At 45.7% G+C, this 24,356-nt stretch overlaps 2 protein-coding genes across 3 annotated transcripts; both read right to left on the bottom strand.

Annotated features, from left to right (window-relative positions):
• Positions 1-8,534: 8,534 nt before the first annotated feature.
• Positions 8,535-18,870, bottom strand: TAP2 (transporter 2, ATP binding cassette subfamily B member). 2 transcript variants are annotated; one of them, XM_054569174.1, is made up of 12 exons: positions 18,740-18,870; positions 17,790-18,289; positions 17,588-17,702; positions 15,452-15,582; positions 15,058-15,263; positions 12,669-12,866; positions 12,339-12,467; positions 10,816-11,004; positions 10,459-10,632; positions 10,123-10,282; positions 9,714-9,850; positions 8,535-9,345 (listed from the first exon to the last, which is right to left on the bottom strand). In XM_054569174.1, the coding sequence occupies exons 2-12, from the start codon at positions 18,280-18,282 to the stop codon at positions 9,166-9,168; spliced, it is 2,112 nt and encodes a 703-aa protein (XP_054425149.1). In that variant the 5' UTR covers positions 18,283-18,289; positions 18,740-18,870; the 3' UTR covers positions 8,535-9,165. The 2 variants fall into 2 exon arrangements, with proteins under 2 accessions (XP_054425149.1, XP_054425150.1); XM_054569175.1 differs by lacking the exon at positions 18,740-18,870 and adding an exon at positions 18,645-18,737.
• A 1,590-nt stretch (positions 18,871-20,460) lies between these two features.
• Positions 20,461-23,552, bottom strand: PSMB8 (proteasome 20S subunit beta 8). Its single transcript, XM_054569178.1, has 6 exons — positions 23,354-23,552; positions 22,454-22,601; positions 22,187-22,298; positions 21,623-21,752; positions 21,026-21,230; positions 20,461-20,793 (listed from the first exon to the last, which is right to left on the bottom strand). The coding sequence occupies exons 1-6, from the start codon at positions 23,498-23,500 to the stop codon at positions 20,705-20,707; spliced, it is 831 nt and encodes a 276-aa protein (XP_054425153.1). The 5' UTR covers positions 23,501-23,552; the 3' UTR covers positions 20,461-20,704.
• Between the last annotated feature and the right edge of the window lie 804 nt (positions 23,553-24,356).

Raw genomic sequence — 24,356 nt, forward strand, 5'->3', positions numbered from 1 at the left:
GAGCTACAGTTCATTTTTTAAGCATATTTTCTAGATTATGCTATTATAGTTATCCTACTATTTTTCTCCCCTTTCTCCCCCTCTGCCCTGTACCACTCTCCCTCTGGCAATCTCTCCCCACCTTACTTCATGGCCATGGGTTGTACTTATAAGTTCTTTGGCTTCTCCATTTCCTATACTATTCTTAACCTCCCCCTGTCTATTTTGTGCCTGCCAATTATGCTTCTTAGTCCTCATACCTTTTTTCCCTATTCTCCCTCCTCCCCCTCCCTGTTGATAACCCTCCATGTGATCTCCATTTCTGTGATTCTGTTCCTGTTCTAGTTGTTTGCTGTGTTTGTTTGTTTTTTTGTTCTGCATTTTTTTAGGTTAAATTGTTGATATTTATGAGTTTGTTGTCATTCTACTGTTCATAATTTTGGTCATCTAGTCCCTTTAACATTTCATATAATAAATGTTTGGTGATGATGAACTCCTTTAACTTCACCTTGCCTTAGAAGCACTTCATCTGCCCTTCCATTCTAAATGATAACTTTGCTGGGTAGAGTAATCTAGGTTGTAGGTCCTTGCTTTTCATGACTTTGAATACTTCCTTTCAACCCCTTCTTGCCTGTAAGGTTTCTTTTAAGAAATCAGCTGATAGTCTTATGGGAACTCCTTTGTAGTTAACTGTCTCCTTTTTTCTTGATGCTTTTTTTTTTTAAGATTTTCTTTCTTTATTAATTTTTAGAGGGGAAGCGAGAGAGAAAGAGAAGGAGAGAAACATCCATGTGTGATTGCCTCTCACGTGCCCCCTACTGGGGACCTGACTTGCAAACCAGGCATGTGTGCTGACTGGGAATCAAACCAGCGACCCCTTGCTTCACAGGCAGGGTCTCAATCCACTGAGCCATACCAGCCAGGGTTCTCTTGCTGCTTTTAAGATTCTCTCCTTATCTTTAATCTTGGGTAACTTAATTATGATGTGCTTTGGTGTGGTTTCCCTTGGTCCAATTTCTTTGGAACTCTCTGAGCTTCCTGGAATTCCTGGAAGTTTATTTTCTTCAGCAGACTGGGGAAGCTTTTCTTCATTATTTTTTCAGAGAAGTTTTCAATTTCTTGCTCTTCCTCTTCTTATGGCAACCCTGTGATTTAGATGTTGGGAGATTTAAAGTTGTCCCAGAAGTTCCTAAGCCTCTTCTCATTTTTTTTTTTTGAATTCTTGTTTCTTCATTCTGTTCCTGATGAATGTTTATTTCTTCCTTCAGTTCCAAATTGTTGATTTGAGTCCCGATTTCCTTCCCTTCACTGTTGGTTCCTGTGTATTTTTCTTCATTTCACTTTGCATAGCCTTCACTTCTTCCTCCATTTTGTGTCCATATGCAATCATTTCTGTGAGCATCCTGATTATCAGTGTTTTGAACTCTGCATCTGATAGGTTGGCTATCTCTTCATCGCTTAGTTTTTTTTTCTGGAATTTTGATCTGTCATTTGGGCCCTATTTCTTTCATTTGGGCCCTATTCCTTTGTCTCTGTGCAGCTGTTATGTTGGGAGGGGCAGGGCCTCAGGTATTCACCAGGGCAGGGCAGCCCACCTCACTGCACTGTGGTGCTGTGTGTAGGGGAGGGTCAGAGAGGGAACAATGCCAATTGCTCGGCTCCTGCCCTGCTTTCAGTCACTTCCCTTGCTTCCCACAAATGGATTATGCCCTTTCAAGTACTGATTTCTGGGAGGGTGGACTTGTGTATGTTCTAGGATCCCATGGGACCCTCCAACAGACTCTCCTGTGAGACTGGGAGTTTCTTTCACCACTGCAACCTCCACAGGTTTTTATAGCCAGATATTTTGAGGCTTTCATTTTCTGCACTGGAACCCTGGGTTGCCATCTGTCTTGCGCCCCTGGCTTCAGTTGTTCCTCCTGGCTTACCCGCATGCAAATGTGGGACTGCTCAGTCTGCCAGCCTCTGCTTCGCCCACGTGGTCCTCCAGCTGTCACCGTGCCATGCATCCTCTCCACCTCAGCTTCCCGTCTCTGCCCCTCCTACCAGTCTGGATGAATATTCCTTCTTTAGCACCTTGGTTGTCAGAGTAACATATAGTCCAATTTCCTGGCAGTTCTGGTTGTTTTTTGTTTTTAAATTGGTTGTTATCCTTCTTTTGGTTGTGCGAAGAAGTAAAGCATATCTACCTAAGCCTCTGTCTTGGCCAGAAGTCCCTCAGCTACAGTTTAATTGAAGGGATTGTACAAGGCTAAGAACTTTGCCAGTTCAAAGCACTTAACTCTGCCTCAGCAGTGATTGCCGTTCCAAACCAGAGGGAGATGTCACATGAGGGGAAAGTAAAAAGGAAAGGATGTAAGAAACAACAGAAGTAGGTGGAATTTGGGGTGTCAGAAGCAAACTCATGATCTCACCCAGAGAATCCTTTTGGGAACTGAGCAGCTAAAGGTTCTGGGTTCTTATCAGCAATCAATCCTTTAATATGATGCCTGATATGGATCCACCCACATATTGACTTGTGTATGTTACATGACACCATTCTCTTATGACGGTTTTGTCTATCACCTCATACTGGGAAAGTGAATCTTGGTGGTATTTTGTCTTGCTAATTGTTCATTTGAACTCATTGTTTAAGAAATAGCCACCAAAATTATATTATGAACTTCAGAAAGGTTTTCTAGAACAAACCCATTCTGGTCATGATGAGTTTTTTAAATCTGTGCTAGATTCTATTTGCAATGTTTTTTAGCACTTTTGCATCAATATTAATAAATTTATCTATACTTTTTGTGTATTATCATAGTTTAACATCAATATTCTTACTTCATTAAAAGAATACTTTTTATGCTATTGAGCCACTTAATTAAAATTGAAATTATCTTTTTTTCTTTAAAGACTTTATTACATTACCTAATATCTGGGGATAACTCTTTTACAACTTTCTCTATTTCTTCTATGGAAATTATTCTATTGATATTCTACCTCTGTAGGAGTTAGTTTTGGTAAAGAGTTATACACTTAATCCATAAAATTGAGCAGTGCAGTCTCTTCTGATTTTTGCTCAGTTCCTGTATTAATTTTGTCTTTGTCATTTTTTATTTTCTTTACTTGCAGCTGCTCTACTTTTTTTACAATGAGTCTTATCTTATTGAAAAAAATGTTAAAAGTTTTTAATTTATGCATTCTACTGTTTTCCAGTTTTCTAACTTTTTAATTTCTGCTTTTATCTTTATTACCTACTCCTGCTTTCATTTGGTTGATATTGTTGTTCTTTTCACTTAATTCACTTTGTTTCATTCTTTCCTTTCACTGATGTAAGACTATGAATTCTCTCCTGAGTACTGCTTTATCTATATCTCAAAAGTTTTGAAATGTGATTTCTGTCATTTTTCTAAAAATTTTTTAGTTTATTTTTTAAATTTTTTCTCTGGCCCAAGAGAGAGATTGTTTCTTAAGTTTCTATGTGAAAGTACACTTATATTTTCTGATTTTAATGTAAGAGAACATTTATTGTTTCTGATTTTCTTATTATTATCTACTTTGTTCCAATATGCTCAGAGTATAGTATTTATATCATTCCTACCTTTGGGGATTTATTGAAGTTTTTTGTGTCATAAAAAGTGGTCTATTCTTTTTAAAGATTTTATTTATTTACTTTTAGAGAGATGGGAAGGGAGGGAGAAAGAGAGGAGAGAGACATCGATGTACAGGGGATACATAGATTGGTCGTCTCTCTCATGGCCCCAGCTGGGGTTCTGGCCCACAACTCAGGCATGTGCCCTGACTGAGAATCTAGCAGGCAAGTTTTCAGTTCACAGACCAGTGCTCAGTCTGCTGAGCCACACCAGCCAGGGCAAAAGTTGTCTGTTTTTTTTTCTGTTTTGTTAGAACTTGAAAAGTTTTGTTCTCTATTTTCAATGAAGAAGCTATAATATACATTCGTATAATATTCTGGTGACTTCTTGTTATCATCATGAAAATGGCTATCTTGGTCTCTACAATTGCCTTTGGTCTTAGACTATATTTTTAAATATCAGTGTAACTATACAAGCTGTTGTCTGTTATTGTTAGTTTTGTATATTATATTGCATGTTTTGATTTTAACCTTTTCATGTCTTCAGGGTATTTTTTGTGACTCATGAGAAGACCATGTAACTGAACTTGATATTATTAATCCAATCTGAGAATTTTTTAACTCCTAAACTTAAGCTATTTACATTTATTGTAATTACCAAGTTTTCTGGATTTCTTTCCATTATCCTGCATTGTGCTTTTTATTTTATGCTCTTCCTCTGCTTCTTTTTTTCTCCTTTCATGTTTTATATTAAATTGATTAAATTTTTAAGTAATCTCTAATGTTCTCCTACTAGCTTAGGGGTTTTAAGTCCTATTAGTTAAGGGTTATGCCCTGGCTGGTATGGCTCAGTGGATTGGGTGCTGGCATGCGAGCCAACACATCGCTGGTTCGATTCCCAGTCACAGCACATGCCTGGGTCGCTGGCCTGGTCTCCTCTGGGGGACACATGAGAGGCAACCACACATTGATGTTTCTCTCCCTCTTTTTCTTCCTACCTTCTCGTCCCTCTAAAAATAAATACATAAAATCTTAAACAAAAAAAAAAAAAAAGAGTTACTCCTACACTTTTAACATGACAACTTGGCAATAATTGACTAACTGAAGTTCATTGATACCTCTACCCTCCTTCCAACAAGACAAAAACTTTATAACACTTTTACTTTATCTGACTTGTTCTCATGTTATTTGTGATTTTTCCCTCTTGTTCTTAAATGTAATATTCAGTATTCCTAGTGATTTTTATAGTTGCAGTCATTTTTTATTTTCCAGTTTAACTTACCAATATGTTAGACAGGTTAGTCATTGTTGTTGTATCTGTGTGTGTTTCTCATCTTTGCTGCTTGCATCCTAATTTTTCCATCTGAGTTCTTAAGTGGTAATAAAAGAAAAGTGAATGACTACTACAATATGAAGCTACTTTTTATCCATATGACTGGCAAAATCTAAAAAGTTAACAAAACTGTGTTGTTGAGAATGTGGGGAAACAGAAAATCTCACATTGCTGATGGAATTGTGCAGTAATACAATCTCTAGGAAGGTAATTTTGCAATGTATAACAATATTCATAATATAGGCACACTTGGACTCAGCAACTCCCCCATAAGGATTTTATTGTTGTGAATTTCTTGCACATCATGTATTACAATGTCTATGCAAGAGATTGCTTATAAGAGTGAAAAGCTCCCAATAGCCTAACTATCCATCAACTGGCTAAATGAAATACAGCACTTCCATTTTTTTTTTAAACCATGTATTTCTAAACTCTAAAAAGTAAAGCTCAGAACAAGGAATTTAGGGAGTTGCTATTTGTAAAATTAGGAAGCAAGCATATACACATATATTATTAAATATATATTACATTTCTTTTGGAAGAACAACATAAAATTCCAAGCATGGATTAACTATCAGGTGCTATTGGCAAACTGTGGAGAAGGATGGGAGTGAGGCTTTCCTCTGTATATCCTTTTGTGTCTTTTCAATTTTAAACCACATTAATATATTGCTTAGTCAAATAAACTGCTTCTTTTAAAAAAGAGAATAATAGGTTTTTTTGAATTGATGTTTCAGGATACTTAAGGTATAATCCCAGAAGTGGAATTGCCAGGTCAGAAGGCAGTTCCATTTTTAGTTTTCTGAGGAAATCCCAATACTGTTTTCCACAGTGGCTGCACCAGTCTGCATTCTCACCAACAGTGGACTAGGGTTCCCTTTTCTCCACAACCTCACCAGCACTTGTTGTTTGTTGATCTGTTTATGATGGCCATTCTGACCGGTGTGAGGTGGTACCTCATTGTGGTTTTAATTTGCATTTCTCTGATAGTTAGTGATGCTGAGCATCCTTTCATATGTCTCTGGGCCCTCTGTATGTCCTCCCTGGAGAAGTGTCTGTTCAGGTCCTTTGCCTATTTTTTAATTGGGTTGTTTGTCTTCCTGCAGTGGAGCCATGTGAGTTCTTTATATATTTTGGAAATCAAACCCTTGTCCAAGGTATCATTTGCAAATATGTTTTTTCATACAGTTGGCTCCCTTTTCATTTTGTTGATGTTTTCTTTAGCAGTGAGAAGTTTTTTTATTTTGATGATGTCCCATCAGTAAATGAGTGGATCAAAAAACTGGTACATTTACACAATGGGATACCATGCAGCAGAAGGAAAGAAAGGAAGAGCTCCTACACTTTGCAGTAGCATGGACGGAACTGGAGAGCATTATGCTAAGGGAAATAAGCCAGGGGTGGAATACAAATACCATATGATCTCACCTATAAGTGGAACCTAATCAACAAACAAGCAAGCAAAATATAACCAAAGACATTGAAATAAAGAACTGACAGTAACCAAAGGGGAGGGGAGAGGGGGGTTATGGGGGAAGAAGCGGAAGGGTTGTCAAGGAACACGTATAAAGGACCCATGGACAAAGATAAGGGGGGTAGGATCGAGGGTGGGAGGTGGGGGTGGTGGTGCAGGGATAATGGAGACAACCGTACTTGAATAATAAATAAATAAATAAATAAATAAATAAATAAATAAATAAATAAAAATGATAGGAGGGTAAGTAGATGCAGGAAGTATAGGCAACTGTTCTTGAAGGGTTTTTTTTTTGTAAAGCTGGGCAGAGTTCACCTTTTCCTAGTTCTGTGACCCAGGCAAGTTAGTAAATGTTTCTAAATCTCCATTCTCTTATTCCCAGAATCAGGGATAGTAATACCTGCCACAAAGAATTATCTTGAAGACAAAATAAGAAAATATATATCAGGCACTTAGCACAGCAGTAGCACACAGGAAGGGTTCAGTAAATGATTGTTACCGTTAATGAGTTATTAAAGTTCACGAGTCCATAAAACTCTAGGTAGAAAACCCAGGATTTCCTAGGACCACTAGATGGCATCAGACTCAAATAAATGGGTGTTCCTTTCACTGGGAAATGGAAGATCTTTGCTTTCCGGATTCCCTAAGGCCTTTCCTCCCAAATTCTGACTACTCCACTCTTCCTCTTCTTGATTCAGCCCTGCTGTTGGGTGGCTACCCGACTCAGGTCGGGCCTAAAGGACTTGATATTCAAGACTGAGCAGAGCAGATGAGGTGGGGGTTGTTCTGGGCTGCAAAGAAATGAGAGTTTCTTAAGGTTCCCCCTTTCCACTCACATCTTCCTTTGGAAAAAGTAGAACATGACTGACTGGGGAAGATCCTGAATGTCAGTGACAAGAATAAGAGAAAATCAAATGGTGTTGCAGGTGTAGGAGGAGTGATTGAAAAGAACTAGAATTCTGGACAGAATCACTAATACCTGTGGTTACCAGGCAGACCACACCTGCAGCGTTTGTCTGTCTAGCCTGACTACCTTGACTGCCAGGGAACATTTTTCTGTGTCCCTGACATAAGGTGTACTTGGGAGTTTCTCCTGAAATAACAAAGTTGGGGGGCATCTTAAGATCCCAAGGTCTGCTGCATCTTCCTGTACTGCCATCGGACGCCCAACTTTTCCTCCCAGCTCTTTCATCAATTAGCTGTGTGATTTCAGGCCACTTTCCTGTCCTATAAAGTAAGGTTTGACTGCTTGTTTTATTATTTTTTATGAGGCCTTATGGGTTTAAAGTATTATGAGTCTGTGGGTGCAATTGTGCTGAGGATGTCACAGAATTTTAACAGATCATCTTCTTCCACGAGGGCTACCATTTCCATAAGTTTGGGAGATACAGGAATTTTAATTTCTGTTGTATAAATACAGAAAGGACATTTTGTGGGAAGGGGAAGGGACAGGCAAGACTTTCCGCTCTCCAAAGGCATCTTTCACCCTTGTGACATTTGAGAGACACAGGTGTGGAGCTGCAGGGTGTGAGCGGGATGAAGCAAGGGCTTCTGTGCATAAGGAGCTTCTTATCCTGCTGCCTACAGTTGCCAAGCAGAACAAAATCCCATGCAGCAGCAGCTCTGGCTAGTTCATTGCTAGTGCTGGAAAGTACCTATTTCTGGGAATGTGAAACTTCTGTTTCTAGAATAGGAACCTTTAACAGTAAGTCCATCCCAGTAACCACTTAGGTGTACAGCTTTGGATTTTCATTGGCTGGTACATGCAAGGAATATTGAGAATGAAGACAGTAGAGGAAAGAGATTTATTCATTTATCCAACAGATATTTATCATTGTCTATTATGAATTGAGCCCTGTGCCAGATAGTAGATATGAAGTTTATTATGACATATAGCCTAGTGTGGACTCTAAGGTCAGGCCTGGATGCAAAGTCCAGCTCCATCACTGCGTAAGCTTGGGAAAGTTATTCAATCTCTTTGAGACTCAGTTTCCTCATCTATACAATGGGGGTAATATAATCAACTTCACTTTCAGAATTAGGAATAAGGGCTCAAAATGGTAATACACAAAAACACAACACAATTCTTACTCATGTTAAACTCTATAGTAGCTATTATCAATTTTTTTAATTTTATTTGTTTTTAGGGGGAGAAAGAGAGATAGAAACACCAATTTATTGTTCCACTTATGTATGCATTTATTGGTTGATTCTTGTATGTGCCCTGACTGGGGATCAAACCTTGGCATATCAGTAAGACACTCTAACCAACTGACCTAATCAGTCAGGGCCTATTATCAATTTTTATTAACACTTAATTATGAAACTATATCCTGCCCCTCCACACCCTAACTCCCAAATATCAGACACTGGTGAGAATGAGGAAGGATACAGAAAGACAACCTCATAAATATTTATGTCAAATTGGCTAATATGTACTCAAAGAACAGATAAAAGACTAATAGGATGGCCGCCAAAATAGTTAACTGTGGTATCTCTGGGAAGTGAAACAAAGGTTAAATTTACTTCTCTTTATGAATGTGTGCTATTTACAAAATAAGCAAAACTATTTTAAAGTATATTTATTATGCACAGTTCACTATTCAGCACCAGGCACAGCTCTGTTCATCAAAGAAATAAGGTCCTTGGACACAGACAGCAACCCCCTCTCCCCGTGGACAAAAGCACACGTGGTCCAAATCTCCATCACAGAACAACCACTACCCAGAGGCCCAGCCCCAGAGAGGCTCAGAGCAGAGCTGCTCGGTCACGAAGACGGCCATGAGAAGGCTGCTGTCCCGGGCCTCAGCCCTCCAGCTGCTGCTGCGCCAGGCGGGAATAGAGGTCTTGTCCCTCCATGAGCTGGGCACGCTCCAGCAGCCGTCCCTCCCTGAGCACCAGGACCTGGTCAGCATTCTGGACGGTCTGCAGCCTGTGCGCGATCACCAGCACCGTCCGGTCCCCGCGGGACTGCCATTCCTGCAGCTGGAGAGGGAAGAGGGATGGTCATGACACTTCAGGGAAGGAGGAACAGGATGGACACCACACCCTCACTGGCCCGTCTTCTGGTTTAGGGTTCAGAAGGCATGAAACGAGCAAAGGTAGGAGAGGGGAAGGTAAAGGGCTGCACTGCGCCCCTCAGCCGCACTATGGCAGCCAGTGGATGGGAGAGGCAGGAATGCCCACGTGTGACTGTCCCCACGGCACCGCGTTCTCCACTCCATTTCCCACTGCCCAAAAGGCGCAGACACTTTCTGCTAGTGGCCCACTTGTCCCCCTGCTGCCCAGTTCTGCAGAAGGTGGTCCCTCAAACATGACCAGCCAGGCCCTGCTGACCCCTGCCCCATACTCACGGCCCGCTCACACCGGGCATCCAGGGCACTGGTGGCTTCGTCCAGGATGAGGACACGTGGGTCCCGCACAAGGGCCCGGGCGATGGCCAGACACTGTTTCTGTCCCACAGCCAACAAGTTCCCCTTCTCCCCTACATCTGAAGAAACCAACACACACCCTTTCTCAGACACAAGTAACCATGACAACACCCTCCGCAGAAGCAGGGACAAGGGCGCAGCTGGTATTTCCACTGGCACAGCTAGGGGGGCGCTGGGTAAGCAGGGAGCGCAGTGCGGCCCCTGCAGAGCTCTGGTGTTGGGAAGGGAGGTAGCGGGAGCCAAGGAAAGGGTGACAGAACAGCAAACATGGAGTTACAGGGACACAAACCCTCACCCAGGAATAAGCTCGTTTCTGCTTTGACAGAGGTACCTGTGTGTAACCCATGCTCCATTTCCTTAATGAACTCATCTGCTTGGGCGGCCCGGGCGGCCGCCATCACCTGCTCATCACTGCAGCTCTTCAGCCCATATGCAATGTTGTCCCTCACAGAACCCGAGAACAGCACAGGCTCCTGCCCAACCAAGGCCACCTGTGCAGAGGGAATGGGAGCGGCGGACAGCATGTAAACCCCCCTGGCAGAATCCTCCTCACCTCCTCCCCTACCTCCCCCAGAATGGACTTTTTGAGTTTCTCCCCATGGATTTCCCGTGCTCTCTGCACTTGCTTCTTCCCTCCTCTCTCCTCTCTGTCTTCCTCGCCACACACCTGCCGGTGCAGGTAGCGGTGCTCATAATTGGAGATGGGCTTCCCATCCAGCAGCAGCTTCCCCCGGGTGGGCTGGTACAGGTTCTGCAGCAGGGCAGCCACTGTGCTCTTCCCAGACCCGTTGGGCCCCACCAGTGCTGTCACCTCACCAGGGCGCAGGGTGAATGTCAGCCCCTGGGGAAGCCAGGAAAGAGTAAGGGGCCTGCCTCTCCTCCCGCAGGCCCCCACCCCTTCTCTTTCTATCAGAGGTAAGATCAGCTCCCCAAAAGCAACTGATCTACAGGATCTGATGCCTGGTCACACTTAAGCAGCAGGGAGTGAGGGCTCCAGTTTCCTCCTCTGGCCTCCTTCAGGCACCTGGAGCACAGGCTGGTCGGGGCGGTTGGGGTAGGCAAAGGAGACATCGTGGAATTCCACTAGACCCTGCAGAGCGGGAGGTTCCAGAGTCCCTGGGGGAGGCAGGTTTGGCTGTCGGTCCAAGTAGCGGAAAACCTTCTCGGCAGCCCCCACGTTGCTCAGCATGTCCCCACACATGTACACCAGGGTCTGGAAAACAGGAACAGAGGGTCAGCTAACCAAACATAGCTCCACCAGACACCAGCTTCCCGACTGTTCACGAACCTCTGCCACACCTCACCCCAGCCACACACCCTCTCATCCAGAAAAGATTCTCTGCCTTTAAATGTGCAATTTGGATGAATTTAAAAGCAGCACCAACATCCTACCATCGCATTTCAGCTGCACTGTGAAAGAGGAGCTGTACATACCCTCCCCGACAGGGTGACTTCTGTCCCCGGCCTTCTCAGTTACCGTTCTGTGTAACTTTGCACATGTCCATCCTGCCTGATTAGACAGGAAGTCCTTAAAAGCAGGCACTGTACCTACCGCATGTTAGTAACTACCAGGTACCTCCCACAGTTCTCCACACACAAAAGGTATTTAACAAGTAAAGTTATTTAAAAAATGTAACTAACTCTTTTGAAACCTGGTGAATATAGGGAAATAGCTGACTGCTCATTCTGCCTTTCCTAGTCCAACTGCATGACTGGGTAACCAAGCAGTAGATGAGGGGAAGTCTGTTCAGCTAATATATGAAGGGGCGGTAGGGTGTGGTCATTTTTGCAACCCTAGCAAGTTCACGGATCTAGGCATTGAGCAGCATGGCTGATGCCACCAGATACACCCAAGAGAGAGAGAAACATCTCATATTACATGTATGAGACAAGTGGAAATTTGACCACTGACTATAGTTGATGAATTTTAGAAACTATTGTTAATTTTTCAGGTGTGATAATGGTTTTGTGGTTATATTTTTAGTGTTTATATTTTAGGAATACAACTGAAATATTTACCTTGTATTATACCCTGTATTTTCTTCAAAATAACATGAGGCGGGGGAAGAGGGTGAGGGTACAGATGGAACAAGATTGGCCATGAATTGATAATTGTCAAAGCAGGTTCATGTGAGTTCATTGTAATTTATCTTTTTTTTTTCTTCTTTGCATGTTTTAAACTCTTTATAACACAGTGAGCTGCTGTTTTGCATTTTTAAAATATTTTATTTATTTATTTTTAGAGGAGGGGAAGGGAGGGAGAAAAGGAGAGAAACATCTATGTGTGAGAGAAACATCATCAAGCTGCCCATAGGCTGCCTCCTGCGAGCCCCCAACCGGCAACCAGGGGCCGGGATCTGGCCTGCAACCCACACATGTGCCCTGACAGGGAACAAACTGATAACATTATGGTTTAAGGGAGGTTGCCCTACCTGCTGAGCCACACCAGCCAGGGTTTGCTTTGCATTTTTAACCAATAAAGCCCAAGGCCCAGAGGCCAGAGAGAAAAACAGGGACAAAGAGAGTATGTGCAGGCTCTCCACTCACCTGCACATAATGGCCCACATCCTCCTGGAAGAGCAGAAAGGAGAGCAGGCCACCCCGGGTGAGGTCCCCTGCCAGGATCTGCTGCAGCCCACAGCTCAGCATCAGCACCTGCATCCCCAAGTGCAGCATCTGGAAGGGAGAAGGAAGGTGGGACTGAGAAAGGCTCCTCCCATTTCTTCCCCTCTCTGTTCCCACCAAGTGGAGCAGCAGAGACCCGGGACTGGAAGGCTTCCCCTGTCTCTCCAGGCTTCCTGACTCTGGGCCCTCCTCCGCCCCCGCCCCCGCCCCCCGCCCCGGCCGGCCCCACCCACCACCACTCAGCCTTCTCACCCTCCGTAAGAGCAGGTAAAGGGCCCGTTCCAGGTCCCGTTGCCACCACAGCTGCCGGCATCTTTCAAGGGCCTCCTCATAGCGACAGACTTCGTGGTCCTCAGCCCCAAAACTGCGCACCGTCTGCAGCCCTCCAACTGCCTCCCGCACCACCTGCCCTGCCTTCGCCACCCTGTCCTGGATCTCCAGGAGCATCGCCTGGAAAAGCGGGGCAGGAGGTGTACGGGGTTCACTCGGCAGAAGACAGCAAACCTTACGTCCCTTCCAGCCCCTGGATGCTCCCCAATCTACCTAAGAATGTCAAACTGTCTTCTTTCCCTCTTTCTTACACTTATTTTCAGAAGGAATAAGGACAGTGAAGAAGGGAGGGAACAAATTATCACCAAGCTCTCAATGCTAGTTAATGTACGAGATACACACTATTATTTTTTTACCTTCATTTAAGTTAATTCACACCACCCCTGTGTGTGAATAAAGAGAGAAGGGGTAGTTTCCCAAGGAGCCACAGCTAGGTAACAGAAGATGGAGATGTAGCTTAAATGGATCAAAGACCTAGATCTGAAAACTAAAACTATAAAACTTTTAGAAGAAAATACAAAGGGAAAGCTTCATGACACTGGATTTGACAAATATTTCTTGCATATGACACTAAAAACACAAATAACAAAGTAATAAGGAATAAATTAAACTTCATCAACATTAAAAACTTTTGTGCATCAAAGGACTCTATCAATAGAGTTAAAAGGAAATCCATGGAATAGAATATTTGCTTAAAGCTGATAAAGGAATAATACACAAGCTATATAAAGAACTCCTACAACTCAACAATTTAAAAACAACCAAATTTAAAAGTGAACAAAGGACTTGAATAGACATTTCTCCAAAAAAGATATAAAATGGCCAATACGTATACAAAAAGATTCTCAACATCACTAATCATTAGGGAAATGCAAACCAAAACAATGAAATATCAAATCATTAGGATGGTTATTTTAAGTGTGTGTGTGTGTGTCTGTGTGTGTGGAGAGAGAGAGATTATTCGGCTATTAAAAATGGAAATCCTGCCTTTTGCAACAACATGGACTTTGACGGCATTATGCTAAATGAGATAAATCAAATAGAGAACGACAAACACTGTATGAGCTCATTTATGAGTGGAATCTAAAAAAAAAAAGGACACCAAATTCAAAGAAAAAGAGATCAGACTTGTGGTTACCAAAGGCAAGTGTGGTGGGCAGGGCAATTGGATGAAGGTGGTCAAAAGGTACAAACTTCCAGTTATAAAGTAAGTAAGTGCAAGAAGTGCAATAAAAAACACAGAAGATAACAAGTATTGGAGGATGTGGAAAAACTGAACATTGTGCATTGCTGGCAGAAATGTAAAATGGTGCAGCTGCTATGGGAAACTGCGTGGTGGCTCTCCAAAACATTAAAAATAAAGTTACCATACAATCCAACAATCCTACTTCTGGGTATATACCCAAAAGAATTGAAAGCAGGGATGCAAGCAGATATTTGTATGTTTATGTTCATAGTAATACTACTCACAATAGCCAAAAGGTGGAAGCAACCCAAGTGCATATCAACAGATGACTGGATAAACAAAATGTGCTGTCTGCATTGATGGAATGCTATGCAGCCTTAAAAAGGAGAAAAACTGTGACACATGCGACCACATGGATGAATCTTGAAGACATTATGCTAAATAAAATGTCAGTCACAAAAAGACAAATGCTGTATGAGCCCATTTATGGGACACCTAAGTCATCAAGTGCATAGAGATGGAGAGTAGATGGTGGTTGCCAGGTGGGGCACCAACTTTCAGTTTGGGAAGATGGAAAGGTTCTGCAGATGGATGGTGCCGATGATTGTACAACAATGTGAGTGTATTTAATGGCACTGAAATGGCACACTTAAAAATAGTTTACAATGGTAAATTTTACATTATACATCTTTTACCTCAATTCTTTTTTTAAAAAAAAAAGGAGAGAGAAGGTGGAGCCAGCATTCACACTGAGGTCCCAGGCCCTCCTGACTGCACGTCCTACTTTCTCTATAGTCCCTCTGCTGATTATAAAGGGAAAGACTCTACCTAAAACCCTCTAAGATGGCATTTTTAATATTTTGTGGAGAAGGTATGTACAAACACCTTTGGGAATCTGATGACAATTATCCTCTCCCCAGAAAAACATGTCTTCCCTCCCTCCTTCCCTCTCTCTCAAACACACACACACACACACACACACACACACACACAGACACACATTTGCACACAGCTCCAGGGGTCATGGACCTCCTAAAGCCTGTCAGAAATGCTGCTCTGAGGCCTGAGAAGAGAAGACCTCCAGAACAGACTCTTCTCAGGGGGTTCCCTAACAGCCACATATACCTGATGGCGGACATTGTACACCTTTTCAGCCGCTATTGTGAGAGGCACATCGAGCAGAGACAGGAGGGTGAGTCGAGGCGACAGTTTGAACATGAAGCTGTACAGTCCCGCCACTTTCACCAGGCTTCGCAGGAGCACATTGGCATTAAGAGGAAGCCAGGAACTCATCAGTTTGGTGTCGGAGTTCAGCCGTGAATTCAGCTCCCCTGGGCAAGACATAGCAGATGGGGAAGCTCTGTGCAATTAAACCCTCAGAAATTCCCCCTGACCTTCCCCTCTGACCCCTTGCCCTCCTCTGAGCAGCCTCCCTCACTTGAAGAGAGACAGATGCAGGCCAGGGGAACAGGCTGTGTGCAGGTGCAGGGGAAGCCCACACCTGGACTCCAGGCCCCACCTGTCTTAGTCTCCTGGAAGAAACCGAGGTCCTGGCACAGAAAGGAGGAGAAAAGCTGCTCCCGGATCCGCAAGTTGATTCTGGACATGGTGAAGACGAAGCAGCCTCCTCGGCAACCTGCAGACAGCGAGCTGCGGGGTGGGGAGGGGACAGGATGATGAAGGGAACAGAGGACAGAGATGGAGGGAATATGTGAGGGAAACAGGGGAAAGTACAAAATGAAAAGAAATGCGAAGTTGGAGAAAGTATACCGTGAGAAGCAGGAGAGAAACAAACAGGAGAGGGAGGGTAGCAAGAGGGGCAGAAATAAACAAAGGAAGAAAAAAGGGCACGGTGAGCTATACGTGAGAACAAAAATCCTAACCCCTAACCCATACAAATTCACCAGTATTTATGGAGTTCATTCTGTGCTAGACACAGAGAAGAATACAATAGAAATGCAAAGATATTGTAAATGGAAACAGGCTGTGGCTGAATTGTCCTCCTTCAGCCATCCCTCTACCCAGGCTTCCCTTCTGTCTTGGTCTTTTTCCTCCCCAACCTCAAAGTCCTTCTTCCTAGTCCCAGATACTTCGGATACTTTGCTGGGGAAACCACAGCAATGAATTCCCCGCCTTCCCAAGCTCCTGTGCCCTAGGCATGCTGTTCCCCATCACCATAGTCCCTGGAGCTGGACAACTCTTCTTAGACCAACCAGATTTTTAAAATAAAATAAGAAGGAAAAATGTGAAAGCATGGAAGAAGGTATTTTACAAAATATGAGTTTCTCATACAAATCTAGTTACTATGTTTAGAAGGCTGTGAGGATACAAAATAATGGTATGGACTTTGGTGACCACAATGAGAATGAAAAGAAAGGAGCCATGGGAAAAATATTTGGAAAATAGAAAATGAGAGCACTAGTTTTGACCGTAAGAAAAGCATCAATGATGTTGATGCTTGTAGCCTAGGATACTGATCTTATAATTGGGAATAAGAAGAGGAAGCCACTTTCAGAAAGACCAGGAAGGAATATGATGTATTTGGTGCTCTGGGTATGTGGAAGGTGAGATGAGAGTGGGTTGTCCAATGGGAATGTCAAGGAGGCAACTGTATTACAAGACTGGAGCTGGGCATGGAAATATGCATCTTGGAGTCACCTACAGAAATGAACTGAGCTCAACAGTAAAATGTTCTTAAAGATCAAAGAACTGAGTCATGAGAAAAGTCCATATTTAAGGACCCAGAGGAGGAATGTTCACCTGAGTAGGGAGAGTAAATCGGGAAGTAGAAAGGGAGTTCATAAAAGCTAACTTGAAAAAGAGATCAATAATAAGAGATTATTCTAGTGCCAAATGCTACAGAGACACAAAGAGAATTGAGGACTGATTGTTTTAAAGTTTAATGTTAATAGAAACTTTTGAGTAATTGATTTCAGCAAAAATATCAAGAATGAAATGAAGACATAATGAAGAACTGGTTTCTGATTTTCTGAATGAACTATGACCCTAAAAGGAGCGCTATCGGGTACTAGGGGGAGGAGAGCAAGGTACTGGCAGGACCCTGAGAGTAAGCACTCCTTACATTTTGCACGCTGGGTGCCTCACTCACCTCATCCTAGTCCCGGCCTCAGTTAGCTAGCTGCCAGCAGACCCCTGTCTAAAAAGAGGGGGAAAAGCAAATGAAGTGGAAAAGAATAATGATGCTTCAGGGTAAGAATTTTGGAGAGTCACAAGGTGAGTCCGGGGAATGGTCAAAGGAAGAAACATACCCACCCTAACAAGAGGATAACTTTGGAAACAAACTTAAGGTGGGAGGTAGAAGACAAAGGAGAATTGGAATTTCATGGAGATAAAAATGTTAAGAGGCCACTGAGAGACATTTCATTTGGCACATGAACATCTTTTGTACCATATTCACTGTACTTGTACTATAATAATGTAATATAAACTTTAAATATGATGGGCAAAAATGGAGAATGACAAAATGCAAGAATGAATACAGGAAGTAGAATGGTGAATAAATAAATACATGCATGTTTTAGATTTAAGTATGTTGTGCTTTGTGCACAAAAGTATCTGAAAACAGAGTTACGAGTGTGTGGGCCCCTGTAAAGATCTGGGGCTTAGCAAATAGACCCAATCGCCCATCACCTACCTCCCAACGGAGAAAAGACACATGAATAAGATGGCGCTGGCGAAGGCTTCAGGGTCAAAATCACCTCCCAGGATGTCAATCACACGACCAGAATAGTAAGGGATTAATGTCTGACCTGAAAGACCAGACAGGATTACAAACGAATGTGCTGGTGCCAAGCACCTTTCCCACCTCCAATTCCCAAAGCCTTCTCCTGACTCACCCAGCACGGCAACCACAAGGAAGAAGAAGGCAGCGGTGAGGTATGGCAGGTCTGGCCTGGAGAGCCTCAGCAACCGCCACATCAAGGCTTTGTTGTTCCCCTGGCCCTGCTCCCTTTCCGGGGCCCCAGGGGGACTCAGCACGGCCCACAGCGCCCAGCTCAGCGCTGCAGCCCCGTACCCAACCAGCAGCCAGCTCCAAGGGGCTGAAGCCACTCTGACTGCGGGGGCACTCAAGGCCCCTGGGATCAGGGCCCTCAGGGAGAGGAACAAGGGAGTCCCCAGGCAGAGCGGGGGGAGCAGTGTTCCCATGAATCCCAGCAGTCCCCCCAACTTCAACAGCCACCACAGCCCTCCAAGTCGCAGGGTCCCCTCCAGCCACAGGCCTGGAAGCCCTCGGGGTAGCAGAGACCCCAGAGTCCCCTGAAGCAGCCAGAGTAAAGCCGAGTCCGCCAGCAGCACGGACGCCCAAGGTCTCAGGTCAGGGAGCCGCATGGTGTGGCTATCGGATGAAATGTGAGAAATTATAGAGGTGGAAGCCCAATCCTCGTCCCTATGCTCCCCGCTCCCACTCCGCCGAATTGGCTTCTTATTTTATCTGATCCTATCCTGAAGACTCCCCTGGGTATCCCGTGCCCATCAGTAAGTACGTCCCTCCCCCGACAGAGGGTGCGTTGCCCGACAGAGGGAACCGGACAGCCTGGCCTTCGGCGGCCGTCAGCCGCCCCGCTCCCTCCCCCCGGCCGCCCCCCACGGCCCGGCGGCCGCGGAGTTCCGAAGAGCCAGGCCGGCCCTGCCCCGCCCGCGACGCTGCCCCACTTCCCCGCGACCCACACCCCGCCCCCGCCCCCCGCTACCGGGTTCCTGGGGGACCGGAGGCAGTGGGTGCGGGGTGCTGGCGGGTTGGGCTGCGTCCTGGGAGCACTCCAGGTTTCCATCCGCGAGAACTCACCGGCGGCGGCGGCGAACTCACGGGACTGCAGCCCCGGAGGTCTTCCCGTGAAGTGCCGAGGACCGAGCTCGCAACCCCGCTCCCTCCGCCCCCGCCTCCCTTCCCCTGCTGTCCGCCCGCGGCGCTCCCCGCGAGGACTTCCCCGCGCCGCCGCTTTCACTTTCGCTTTCGCTTCCCGCGGGGCTGGATGCTGGGCCGCGAGGGCGGTGGCGGGGGGCGGCGGGGGGCGGGCTGACGGGATGCGACCCCCACAGGCGCGACCCCCACAGGCGCGACCCCCGCAGGCGCCGCACCCGGGCCTCAACCCTTGCCAGCCCTTGCCGGATCTCGCCCTTAGCAACAACAGTTACTCTAATAGAAAACTATTGCATTTTTTAAAAACTGTCACTAAATAATACAAAGTTGTTTCAAGGATTGGGCTCCTTTGTAACTGGAGGACCACTGGGTTGTCTTACCTCGAGGTCTTAACTACCTCAAGCTTTGAACCTGTTTTGAAAAGGGCCCTCTTCCCCTGCCCAAACTCCAGTTTTAGGGTCTTAGAGTAAAAACAGCCAAGTTCTGAGCGGGGGGGGGGGGGGGGGGGTGGACGCGGGACACACGTAGGGTCTCCTAAACAGAAGGCAACAGCCACTCTCACGGAGGCCTGAGTGGATTTTGACCTAACAGGTTTTGAGCTGAGAAGGCTCCTGGCCCCTTCCTTCGTCCTCAACACAGCACCTTGAGCAGAGCCGGTGTCCAGAGCCCTCTAAACGTGTATTCCAAATTCTGTTGGAGCACCTTCTGCACATGAAGGAATGCACTCGGTTTCTTGGCTTAGTTTAACACCTATTAGAACAGTCATCAGGGTACCCTAGGTCCTGCCTGACCCAGAGCCTCTCTATGAAACACGCAAGTTTGTTGATTCCAGAAATGACTCTTCAGGCTGAAACAAAGATGATCACTGGGATTCTGGATCCCCCCCTTTGCAAACATTATTGCTATGACTACCAATGAATCACTTCAAACTGAAAATAATGGGGAAGGGGTGACATTTAAAGCGAGGGATGACTAACATTTCTCCAACTCTGCCCATTCTGGGAATTTAAAGATCTCTCCCTAATGAAAATAAAAAAACTTTATGCTCAGCTACTTCCTACTTTCAAGTTTTTCCTTTTACTAACTCTCCTTTGAGAGGCGAATTGTCCATGTTCCAGCTTGATCTAGCAAAATCTCAATGTTTTGTCTCATTTTTCCAACCTCCTAACTTTTTCCTCAGAGTCCCCACTTGAGAGCCTCCCCCTTATCTCTTCTTCTTCAATCGCTGTCCTGTCAGCTTGCAATTAAGTGTGACACACTATGAAACTTAACCTCTAATGTCTATCTTTACACTCAATATTCAGTATCTCCAAAGTGCTATTTGATGTCGATGGTACTGTGTTTACAATTACCACACACATTCAAGATGGAAACTTTTTCATCTAACTCTACAAATTCAAAAACAGTTGTTCTAGGTGCCCTAATCTAAATGAAATTGCAAATAAATGTCCACAGATAACAATGGCCATGCTCCCTGAGGTCCCGATGAGATGAGTGTAGGAAGGACCACCCAGGAGAAATGTTTGGTGAGGTCCCATTTCTTAGGTAGGGGTGTGAGTCTGTCTTCTCAAGAAAAGCTTTTCTTTATTTCCTGTTCCCTCCCCCAACCACCACAGCCCAAGCTCACTCAGCCATAATACAGAGGCTTTTATAAACCGTTTTTCCTTTATTGTGCTTAGTGGGGCACCCAGATGGTTGAGGTGGGTGGGGATGCTCTTTGAAACAGAGAGCACACACAGAATACACTCTGCTCCAACCCCCCTGGAGACAGGTTCCCTGTCTCTGGGCTCAGGTTAGGGTCCTCTTTCTCCCGGAGGGTAGCTGGCTCAGGTTCCAGAGTCTGCCAGGCTTCCCCAGAGGAGACCTGCCCAGCCGCCACTGCTACCACTGTTACTGACTGGCCTCCCGGTACTGGCACATCAAGTAACTGACATCTGTACTTTCCACCTTCACCCAACCGTCTTCCTTCATGTGGTACACTGTGGACAAATGAGGAAGAACATGGAGTCACCTTTCACTTCAAGTTCTTGTTAATGATGTCATGTCCAAGGCCTTGACAACAGCACACACACCATAGCCTTTGTTACTGAGGTTTCAGTGTCCCTCTTCAGACCCTGAAAACCTCTCCCCTGCCACTCTGCCTCCCCCAGTCTCCCAATGTCAAACCCCCCTTCCCCACCCAGGGCTTGCCGGTGGGAGCACTGGTCTTACTATTGACAACGCCTCCAGAATAGCTGTCTCGGTGGGTGGCATGGACAATAGCCCTGCGGCCCAGGTCATAGGCCTCTTCAGGGCTAAGATTGGGCCGGTAGCCACTATCCATGACCCCGTAGGCATGGGTGTTCCCACTACCAGTGGAGAACATACTTCCTGAGAGCCGAGTCCCGTTTTCATTCACATAGTAGAGTCCAGGCCCCTAATGGATGCAAGAAGGGTCCAGGTTGGAAAGAGAGAGGGAGTTGTTAGTCACATACAGTTTCAAGCATGAGTCATAAAAAGTGGACAAAAGAAGAAGAGTTTACCACAAGAATATTTGAGCTGGGACAGCACTTTAGTAACAATCATAGAACTTGGGGGCGGGGGGTGGAGAATGAACTTCAAATCAGCTAGTATATCAAAAGGGACAAGTTTTTGAAACAATGGTCCACATCTGGACCCAGAAATGTCCGTGGATATGCAGGAACAGCCTTATATCCGTAACAGAGCACCCTATGTGCCACATATCTTGAAGGGGAGAAAGTGGAAGCATACAATGGGGAAATGACCTCTCATCAACAGCGGAGCAATATGAAGAATGAGAGCATTCACCTTCTTGTCCCAGCCACAGATCATGCTGCCCATGGAGAGGCCCATGCCCCGGTACTGGCACATCATGTTGGAGAGCAGTTTGGAGGCCGCTGACACTGAGATCCGCTCCCCATTTCGCAGATAGTACAGCCTGGGTGAGGACAGGGTGGTGGGGGCAGAGGACTTAGAGGTGGCAGAAGGCTAGGTCTATGAGCTGCCTACTTGATGGGCAGGGAGTCATTAAAGAGATAAGCATTTGAAGGGAATGGTTCTGTAGGATCTAAGAATCAGGAAGAGATTTGAGATTTAAAGTATCTTAACGACAGAAAGAAATTCTAGTAATGACACTGTCCCACCAGGACTGATGATGTCACTGCTAAATAATTGACAAATTATCTGGCTTATTGATAGGAACATCAACAGATTTGGGGAAAGGTTATCAGCAAAAGGCTATTTTGTGCAAACCTACATGCTCACTAATAGCTACATTAGCACAGGGGGAAAGGGCGAGGAGCAGTGATCTGGAGGATCCAGGATCCAGAATTGGCCAGTAGCCTTAGAAGGGAGATGAGAGGCCGCAATTACCTGCACTCTTTCGCCAGCAGCCGCTCCCAGTACTGACAGTCTGCCGCACAGCCAGACATGGTGCCAAGCAGGTAAGGGTTAATCTCAATCACCTTATTCGTCCTTAAGGTGGCTGGAGGAAGATGGAGTTTTGAGAGAAGAATGACCCCAAACCTCTCCCTGTGTGTCTTAAGTCAATATCTGCTTCCATTTTGGTGCAGAGGTTGGGGTCGGGCTGAGAAGAGGGCCTAGCTCCCCAGAGTCAGGCGGCTGGAGCAGGGCACTCACCAATGTAATTTCCGGCGGAGGCCCGAGAATCCACAGCCACAATCACTCCATGCTGGAACTTGAAGGCGAGGGTAGTAGTGCCATGGGCCATCTCAATCTGAACGTTCCTTTCTCCGTTCGGACCCAGGGACTGGAAGAATTCAGTGGGCTAGTCAGGGAGACAAGACAAAGGGGCAATGAAAACTTCTGATGCAGGAGGCTCCCAGAAAGGGTTTCGGAGAGTGCTCTAGTGAGGAGATACACTGAGGTTCTCCAACCATGAGTAAACTGAATAGTTAATAACCCATCTTACAAGGAAATGGCCTGGGAGAAGGAAAAACAGAGGCATGTGACACCGATCTTTTCTATTTTTCAATTCAATAGAAAAGAAAGAAAATAAATGTTACCACAACTAAAAATTCTAAGGGTGACTTTAATATTTTTTTTATTAATAGGTCATCTAACCCCCACAAAACACATTTGCTCCTAGTATCCCTACTTTACTGAAGAGGCCCAAATCTAGTTTAGGCGACTTGGTCCCAGTCACCGAGTGAGTGACTAAGGCAAGGCTAATCGCCCAAGTTTATAGGTTTTCCAAGATACTTCACAGCCCCTGTATCATAAGACAGTCCCGTCGTGAGAAAGGCTTCCTGCTTTGTGTGTGTGATGCGGGCCTGGCAGGAACACGATCTTGTCTTTCGATGGGCGCACCCACCCACCTCTACCTTTGTCTTAATCCGCACTTCTAACTCTCAGATCGTCAGCCGCGAGTTCCACGTGGTCCCTTCCCTGGACTTGGCTCTCCAAGCCTCAAGGATGGCCCCGCTCCGCGTTTCCCCGTCTCCGGGCCATCTCCGGGCAGACCCTCGGTTCCTCCGCACCCTCCCCCTGCCTCCCCCAGGGTTCTCTTATAGCCCTGACCTGCATTCCCCTGGGGAGGGCGAGTTCCGGAGATCGCATAGAGAAACTGTAGTGTCCTGGGTCCGAGCAATGCCGTCTTCCCGAAAGGGGGAAAGCCCGGTCCTCCGACCGCCCTCGGGGGGCTCCGCACACCTCTAGCAGCGCCATGATCGCCTAGCACCGGGAGATCTGCCGCACTCGCAGAAGGAAGTGAAAGCGAAAGCCCGCAGCCTTAAGGGGAGGAACCAGAATCTTTTCCACATCCCCTTGTCCTTTCTGAGAAGAAGCTAGTAGGTGTCTGGGCACCAGGTATATTATACTGGGGATAAGCTTCTCTGCTCTGCCTTCAGAAAGGTTGGGGAAACAATGGGTGGTAGACTGTCACAAGAAATGAAGAGATGGAGCGGCTTCGAGAGTCCCCTTGGCGATGAGATTACCGTGAGAGACGCCAGCAATTTGGGGCATCCTCTGGGAAGTTACGGAGTGGGTAGCGAGACAGCACATGCGATGGGCCATATCATCTAAAGACGTAGCCTCAACCGGAGGGCGGGAAGTCAGCAGGAAAGAGGCTGCAAGCAGTTTCGCGTTAGGGGTTGGGGAGGGGTGTTCATATGAGCATCATTTTATCAAAGTGTGGGAGATACAGGAGTTAAGTGGAGGCAGTGAGTCTTGAAGACAAGTCTTGAGGCAACAGAATATACCGGCAGCGTGAGGGTGAAAGGGTCACCAAGGAGAGGGCGCGGTCTCTGCATCTTTCCACGTGGTCCATCATACGGCTTCTCCAGGTTCAGTGGTCTCCCAAGTCTGTAACCACCCACAAGAACTGCCCCTTCTGCTCGCATCCCCTAGCTTAATTCTTGCTTGACTGAGCAATGCTGAGTTTAACTCCTCTAAACCCCGCCTCTCTTTGCAACCTGTGTTGGCCTAATCTGCCCAGCAACTCTTACCGTCACATACCATGGCCCTCCCTGACTGGAAGAGATTTTCTAAATAACCCTGGGCACTGAGCTGAGACTTGCCAGGC

This window comes from Pteronotus mesoamericanus, unplaced genomic scaffold, assembly GCF_021234165.1.
Source record: "Pteronotus mesoamericanus isolate MK-2021 breed Mesoamerican mustached bat unplaced genomic scaffold, CSHL_Meso_final contig_20, whole genome shotgun sequence".
Lineage (NCBI taxonomy): Eukaryota > Metazoa > Chordata > Mammalia > Chiroptera > Mormoopidae > Pteronotus > Pteronotus mesoamericanus.